Source organism: Misgurnus anguillicaudatus, chromosome 9, assembly GCF_027580225.2.
Source record: "Misgurnus anguillicaudatus chromosome 9, ASM2758022v2, whole genome shotgun sequence".
Taxonomy (NCBI): Eukaryota; Metazoa; Chordata; class Actinopteri; order Cypriniformes; family Cobitidae; genus Misgurnus; species Misgurnus anguillicaudatus.
The window spans coordinates 9,545,056-9,552,981 of NC_073345.2; the positions used below are offsets into that span (position 1 = coordinate 9,545,056).

The 7,926-nt window shown below is 35.0% G+C and overlaps 1 protein-coding gene across 2 annotated transcripts; it reads left to right on the top strand.

Moving 5' to 3' along the window:
* The first annotated feature begins 341 nt into the window (after nt 1-341).
* On the top strand, nt 342-3,921 carry tmigd1 (transmembrane and immunoglobulin domain containing 1). 2 transcript variants are annotated; one of them, XM_055180597.2, is made up of 6 exons: nt 342-505; nt 742-821; nt 1,019-1,306; nt 2,774-3,058; nt 3,211-3,314; nt 3,563-3,921. In XM_055180597.2, exons 2-6 carry the CDS (start codon nt 764-766, stop codon nt 3,578-3,580), a joined length of 753 nt encoding a protein of 250 aa, XP_055036572.2. In that variant the 5' UTR covers nt 342-505; nt 742-763; the 3' UTR covers nt 3,581-3,921. The 2 variants fall into 2 exon arrangements, with proteins under 2 accessions (XP_055036572.2, XP_055036571.2); XM_055180596.2 differs by having other exon boundaries at nt 346-505; nt 1,007-1,306.
* The last annotated feature ends 4,005 nt before the right edge of the window (nt 3,922-7,926 follow it).

The window sequence follows — 7,926 nt, forward strand, 5'->3', positions numbered from 1 at the left end:
TTAACATTTTTATAGATGCATATAACACAAAATCATGATATTTTTGGTATACATGTTTATTATACGACACTGCACCTATATGTGTCCATTATACCATTACTCTGTTCTACTGTATGTCAAAGTCATTGCACACAAAGTACAGATTGTATAAACATAAAAGGAATGCATGAATCATATTGGATTGTGAAATGCATTTTAACATGTAATGTGTGATTGACGCAATTGTTTTTATGAGACTTTATATCTTTATGAGATTTATGTTACTCTTCATCCATTTCATTCCACCTGCAGAGTTTTAAGATGACAGTAAAAAAACCAAACCCTTCTTGTTTTTGTACACTTTATTATAAAAGGTCCGTGACCGGGAGGGGAGGTGATTTCAGGTCCTGTAAAACGCAGTAAAGCCTCTTTCTTGTGGAATATAAACCAATGCTGTCAAGACACAGACCTCTCTTTCAACCTTTGGATTTAGTCATGCATTAGAGACTCATCACACAAAGCTTTGGTAAGTATCGTAAGTGATTTCTGCTTTTCTGAGAACACAGTTAAGATTTATTTAGATTTTGTCATGTCAAACATTTTATTTATCATTCAAAATTTTAAAATCAAACACCACACTGTGTCATAAATTGTAAAGGCTTATAAAGTAAACTAAAGGCATTTTTCAAAGATACGAACATCAAGGTATGAAAAAACATTCCACAAAACTGAAGCTTTTCATATCTGCTGTTCTTTCATTAGGGAAACCTGCAGGTGTACAAATATGAGGTTATTAGTTGATGTGTCTGTGCTCCTGCTGTGTTTTGTCAGCCGTGTAAGAGGTAAATTACCACGTTATGTTTATACAGTATAAACACATGACATACACTCTCTAAAGGATGAAATTTTGGACATTTTTATCCAATGTTTAAAAAGTGTTTTATTCTGTTAGTAATATATCTACACTATGTCTATACTGGAAATAACAATATCTGACTGAAATGTTCAATATATAATCTTAATATAGTAATTTCGTCAGCGGTCTTCATCGAGTCCTGTCCGCTGGCAAATGGAAACATCATTCAGACAAAGGCTGAAGAAACCATCACACTGACCTGTGTTACTGATCCTAGTATTGACTCATCAAACCAAAATGAACTGCAGTGGTACCGAAACAGTGCCCAAGTGGATCTGAATGAAGGCAATCGCTTGAACCAAAGCAGTTTGTGTGTACAGCCTATTACCAAAGAGGACAATGGAGTCATCTTCACCTGTCAGTTAAAGGGGAATGCAAGTGTGAACAGCTCAGTTGAGCTTAATGTCCAATGTAAGTTGAGTTATTTTAAGAGGCGTGTTTTAAACAAATTTCCTCCGGAAATGGAAATAATATCATATTTATTTAACCTTGTTTTTTTATATAAACATTTTCTCTCTTGTGGATCTTTCACATACCCATAGTTCATTATAAGAAAACAAAGAAAATATATTTTATATAGACCCTTTTACAGCTCACGTGATCAAATAGCCTGCGCGTGCATTTAGGCAATAGAAGTGGTGTTATTTCCCAGTGGTTCTAGCGTCTTTATTAAAAAGGTTTCCCAGCATCAAAATGTATCATAATATACACAGTACTAATATACGTTTATATGTATCTGGCCACTTTATATTTGGCCGACTGCTAACGTCTTCTATCCACTCCACTATAGTACACAGATTTGGTAGCTTTGTTAAAAAAGTTGATAAGTCAACTTTTTAAAATAACTTTCTCTGTCTGTGTTGCTGCCAGCCATGTCCTTATTGTGTACAAACAGTAAAAGTGTCTATTATATTTTACAAAAGAAAGAAAGTCAAACTGTTTGGGATTCACATGAGACTGAGTAAATGATAATGATCTTGATCGCCTAAAACATCTTTGGCTACTACAGAAATAGGCACTTTGAATTGTGTGTTGCACTTCAACTGAATCAAACAAACTGAACTACATTGTAAAAAATATTTGCTGCCTTAAATTTTTTAGTTAAATCAACTTAGATTTACAAGTCATGTCAACTTACTATTTATCATTGACAAGAGATGAGTTGCTATATTTTATAAGTTATAATAACTCCTCTCTAGTCAAGATAAATAATAGTAAGTTAAAATGACTGAGTTGATTCAAAAATATTTTTATAGTGCGCATACATTGTTAAAAATTCCTTGTTTCACTTAAATTTTTACATTTAATCAACTTGAATTTACATATCGTTCAAACTTTCTTGACTAGTTAGTAGTTGGTATAAATTATAAAAAATTAAGTTCAATTAGTTACAAGTTACTTCAACTTTATTTTTTATCTTTAAGCAACTCCTCACTAGTCAAGAAAGTTTAAATAAATTGTAAATTCGAGTTGATTAAACTTAAAATTTTAAGTGCAACAAGGATTTATTTATACAGTACATTCGAAAACATATTTTAGTTTGCTGAACTTAAATCAAAAGTTTACTTTACTAAGTCAAATTGGTTCATACTATTTAATAATTTGTCAGCTGCAAATTAAATTGAATTAGTTTAAGTTAGATTAAGTTAAATTTAAAAAAAAATTACAGTGTGGATACAGTTCTGTATCTAGTAATACCAAAAAGTTAAAAGTTACACTGCTAAATATTGTTTCATTCTAATCTCAAATTTTATAGCCTCTTTAATTCAAAACTATTTTGGTGTTTAAAATAATAATTTTTGTTGCCATGAGAATAGCCTTTAAACTGAAAAGACAATAAATAAATAAATACATTACTGAATTGCTGTTGTGTTACAGTTGCCCCAGATCTTAATGACACTGAAGAGCTATCTGTTGAGAAACAAAGCGATGTCGTTTTGTCCTGTGAAATACGTGCTAATCCAGCAGTGACTGTTGTCTGGAAAAAAGATGGCGAGGTTCTCGATCTGACCACCGGTAGTTACAAAACCAACAGTGATGGCATCACCTCTACGTTATCAATGCAAAAGGTTAAACGTGAAGTACATCAAGGAACATACATGTGTGAGGTGACTTCATCTGTCTTTGGAATAAGAAGCAATACGTTTAAAGTTACTGTTGAAGGTTTGTGTTCCTCTTTTATTCATTTTTAATGTTTCACAGGGTCTTTGTTCTGCGTCAAGTTGTTTTGCTGTTTTACTTTTAATGCTCATTATATTTGTTATATTCTAGGATGTTTTTGTCTAACAAATATTCATGTTAACTTTCCTCCTTAGAAAAAACATTACAGTTTCCTCTAGGACCCATTATTGCTGGAGTGGTGGTGATTGCTAGCACAATTATATTAGCAATCATTTCCAGATTAGACAAAATTATAAAGGTATGTTAGCTTTCATTTTTGGTTTCAGCAAAGTTGCCGTCATGCTATCCAAGGTCTTTTGATGAGGAGTGGGTTCTCATTGCTATAGCTTTTTGGCTCCATGCACGCATTTTTTTCTATGATTTTTAGTGATGGCAACTTTCAGACAAATCAAGACAAAATCCTTGTCACTATCAAAAGTTTACAAAAGATAACAAAAATCTTTGTCTGAAAGTAAATGTCAGAATTTTTTCATTTTTGTTTTCTAGTGGTGCAAACGAAACTGACGAATTGAGGAATTTAAAAGTTTAAGGACATCATCACCATCATACAGCTACTTTGGGCAAATAAAAGACCATAATGTAATTCCTGTTAAATCTGGGTTATACTTAAATAAAACTCAAATGCCTCTTTTTAGGCTTTTATGCATTTTTGTTCAATTATTAATCTATTATGAGATGAGAAGTTTGTATAAAAAGTTCCTGTACTTGAATGCATTTGTCCCTAATTTTGACATCAGCAAGTGCCCTTAAAATGCCATTGTGTTTTGTCTCTGAGCCAGCATAGACAGCTTACAACATTGATGGTCATCTTTACAGAGACACAATAAAATGAACTTGTTATCATATATTACAATCTACTGTCATTTCTTAAGTTCAAAGATTTCACTTTATATAAATAGACGTAACGAGAAGTCATTAACCCTTGTAATATATGAGTATAATCATAGAGTAAAGTTCCTTGTTTGTCCTTAGGTTTGTGTCTTTTCATTGATTTTCAATGTATAGGTAGGGCTACTATATTGAGCCACACACAAGATAAAAATTTATAGCTGAGACAAATAAAAAAACATAGATTTTTGATTGATTTAATATGCCTTCTTTATTTTTAAGTAGACTAGGACAATCTGTGGAAAACCCCATTTGAAAAGCCTACTGTACATGCGGTATAGCTATTTAATGATTTACTGCAGTGGTTCTCAAACTGGGGGCCGGGGCCCCCAAGGGGGCCGCAAGATGGTGCCAGGGGGGCCCCAGTTTTATGACATTTTATAAAATACATTAATTAATCATGAATTCTGTGTAGTTACACCTAAAAAATAAGGCTACTAACCAACAGCACTACTTTGTATAATTTAAAATGTTTTGTTTTATTAAAATTTTAAGTTTAAGAACTGGTTTTGTCATAAATTTTCTTTGGGGGGCCGCGATGGAATGTGCCGTACACAAGGGGGCCGCATGCTGAAAAAGTTTGAGAACCACTGATTTACTGTGTTCAGTAGTTTAATGTATATGGTATGTGTAATTATTTAGATCTTGGTGACATTTATACAATTTCTTTATACTTTTTTATTTACAACATTACTAGTTAACATTAATGGTTTATTCACCATTAAAGGAATAGTCTACTCATTTTCAGTGTTAAAGTATGTTGTTGCCTTGGCTGGGAACTGTTGGTGCATCCCTCTGTCACCTGTGTGCGTGCACGCAAGCGCTGGAGCGCGCTGCGACGCTTCGATGGCATTTAGCATAGCCCCATTCATTCAATTGTACCATTTAGAGATAAAGTTAGAAGTGACCAAACACATCAACGTTTTTCCTATTTAAGACGAGTAGTTATACGAGCAAGTTTGGTGGTACAAAATAAAACGTAGCGCTTTTCTAAGCGGATTTAAAAGAGTAACTATATTTTATGGCGTAATAGTGTAGCGGATTTCAACCAGCACCACAAATGACACACCGACTCCAAGCTCTTTGGTGAACCACGTCTGCAGTTTAATAAACAAAAGACACGGGATCACACACACATCCTCTCACCAACAGTCTATCTGACTCTCTCCAGTCACATGTAGAACTGAGAGACTCTATAATAAAGTCCATTTGCCAAAAAGTCTCTTTGGTCACTCATTACATTTCTTACACAAATATACATAAACAAAAAATAAAATGAATTCAACATGTACACTTTTCCTTTACATTAACATTACACTTAAAAGGAAACACATTTACCATCAGACTATATTTAGCCAATTTCACTCAGTTATGTGATCGTATAGTGGTTTGTTGATTTACATACCTGCAGTTTAATAAACAAAAGACACGGGATCACACACACATCCTCTCACCAACAGTCTATCTGAAGGATGTGAGACAAAACAGATTAATCCGTGTCCTCCATTAACACAGTGACTGCAAACTCAATTTGGGCCTCAGTTGACTAAATATACACAAAATACGATTTAAATAAAAATTACACACATTCAACTTAAATTAAATAGACAACATATCACTTCTACAGACTCAATCCACCAAAATTTTGTATTTAAAACTGATATTAAAAGGAAAAACTCGCACTCCAAATTAGCGTGCGGGCGGCAACATTAAACAAACATATTAAGGCCACTCGTTTGTAAAACTTGCTAAATGCATCCGATTCTTCACAGAAAATCAAATCTATGCACTCAATCCATCTTTTTAACACTTTTAACATTGATATTGACTCATATTTTTAACCATTTTTACATTTTTATCAATCGTTATACAGAGATGCAAAAACACCAACCTGACTCTCTCCAGTCACATGTAGAACTGAGAGAGTCGGACGCGACAGCGCCACTAAGTGACGTCACTCAAACTTAAACTATTTATTTTTCACAAAGTACATTTTTTTTCTTGTATAATATAAAAAATGAAGAATGAAAATAAGATAGATGGATAAGAAAAACGTATGAAATTACAAAAATAATTAAATGTCTTCAAATTAAATCTCTTTCAAAATAAAAGACGCTAAAGTTTGCTGGAACACAAAACTCAGAACACTACACTCTCCCCTCCCAAATTTCAGCAAACTTTAAGGCTGTATATGAGACAACTTCCTTTTAAAGGGATATCCAGACTTCAGTCATTCAAATGAATAGCAATAAACCTTGCTTGGAAGAAATACGCCCTTATACATATAACCATACATCCCTCAATAAAGTACTTCTCAAATGCTCTTAAAGTTTTACATGCTTACTCTTTGACATTATTCAGAACACTTCAACACTATACAATGAAATTTAACATCCAACAAGACTGGAAAGGATTCTGAGCAATTCTGCTAAAGGATCAGTAGTATGTGGCTCACTTATTACCATGCTCATACACTCAAGAAGTCTTTTAACAGGCTTTACTAATCTACCAGATCTAGTTCTCACACTACCTTCATTTGGTTTCAAAACAGTGTCTGACACACTTACTTTTCTTGGGGACAGTTTCTTTGTGACTCTAGTTTTACTACTTGGAACTTTAAACTTGTGACTACTGTCTGATCTACTTTCAGAACTGGCTTCACTTGGGACAGTATTAAGTTCTGTTTGAACACTATGACTGGTCACAGACTCTTCAACCATTTCTTCTTCAATACTCATTCCAGTTGAGTCTGAATTAGTCACACTGCTCCCATCATCTGTATTCTGGCCATTTAGACTGACATCATCAATATCACAATTGCCACAAGGAAAGTCACTGTGGTTGCTTCCACTATTTACTACCAAAGGGTCACGGTCTCTTGTGTGATCTGCTGAAGCCAATGTGTCAATCTCTGTGGCTTGTCCAGTGCTTTGTCCATGGACAGAATGCGTCTTAACAGGTTGAGACTCTTTTGGGCCTCGGCTTTCCAATATCCAGGCAGCAATCCTGCCACTCCTAGATTCTCTTTCAGAACTGAACATAGACTTGTGCTTTTGGTCTTTCATCTCATATGTTTCTTCCTCAGAGATTGTGGAGAACACGGTAGTATTGGCTTCTGGTTTCTCCAAGGGAAGGAAGTTGACAGGTAAGAGAAAGTTACGGTGAACTACTCTACTTTTCTTTGTAGCTGGGTCTTCTACCCTATAGATGTGCACTGTTGGATCTTTCCAAGTTATCACATGAACTACAGAATCCCACACATCAGCTAACTTTCCTTTTCCTCTCTCTTTCTTGTTAACCAGAAGGACACGGTCTCCGATTTCTAAAGCCACACCTCTGGATCTCTTGTTATACTCTCTCGCCTGCTTCCTTTGGGCTTCAGTTGTACTTTCTTGAGCAATTTTTATAGCTTCTCTGAAATCTTTCTGAAGACAGTCCACATACTCATCGTAAGTCTGCATCTCATCATTCTTCAGGGCATTTCCAAACATGATATCTACGGGCAGCCTCGGTACTCTACCGAACATCAAGTAGAAGGGTGCAAATCCCGTAGTTTCATGAGTGGTGCAATTATATGAAAATGTGAGTGTCTGTATCACTTGGGGCCATCTCTCTTTTGATCGTGGAGGCAAAGAACGGATCATGCTCCCAAGAGTACGGTTGAATCTTTCTGTTTGCCCATTACCCATCGGGTGATACGGTGTAGTATGGGACTTACGGACACCAGAAACTTGTAGCAGCTCTGCAATCAGTCGGCTTTCGAAATTTGCTCCTTTGTCAGAATGTATTCTTTGTGGGAAGCCATATATACAGAAAAACTGATTCCACAGCTTCTGAGCTACCACTTTTGCTGTTTGGTTCGGGCAGGGGAACGCATGGGCCAATTTCGTAAAATGGTCCGTTATTACAAGAACATCAACATTCTCTCCATGTCTCCCCTCTGCAGACCAGAAATCAATACA

Coding starts and splice junctions, on each gene's coding strand:
- tmigd1 (XM_055180596.2), top strand. CDS start 764: ATGAGGTTATTAGTTGATGTGTCTGTGCTCCTGCTGTGTTTTGTCAGC. Junction 822..1,006: donor TTTTGTCAGCCGTGTAAGAG/GTAAATTACCAC, acceptor ATCTTAATATAG/TAATTTCGTCAGCGGTCTTC. Junction 1,307..2,773: donor AGTTGAGCTTAATGTCCAAT/GTAAGTTGAGTT, acceptor GTTGTGTTACAG/TTGCCCCAGATCTTAATGAC.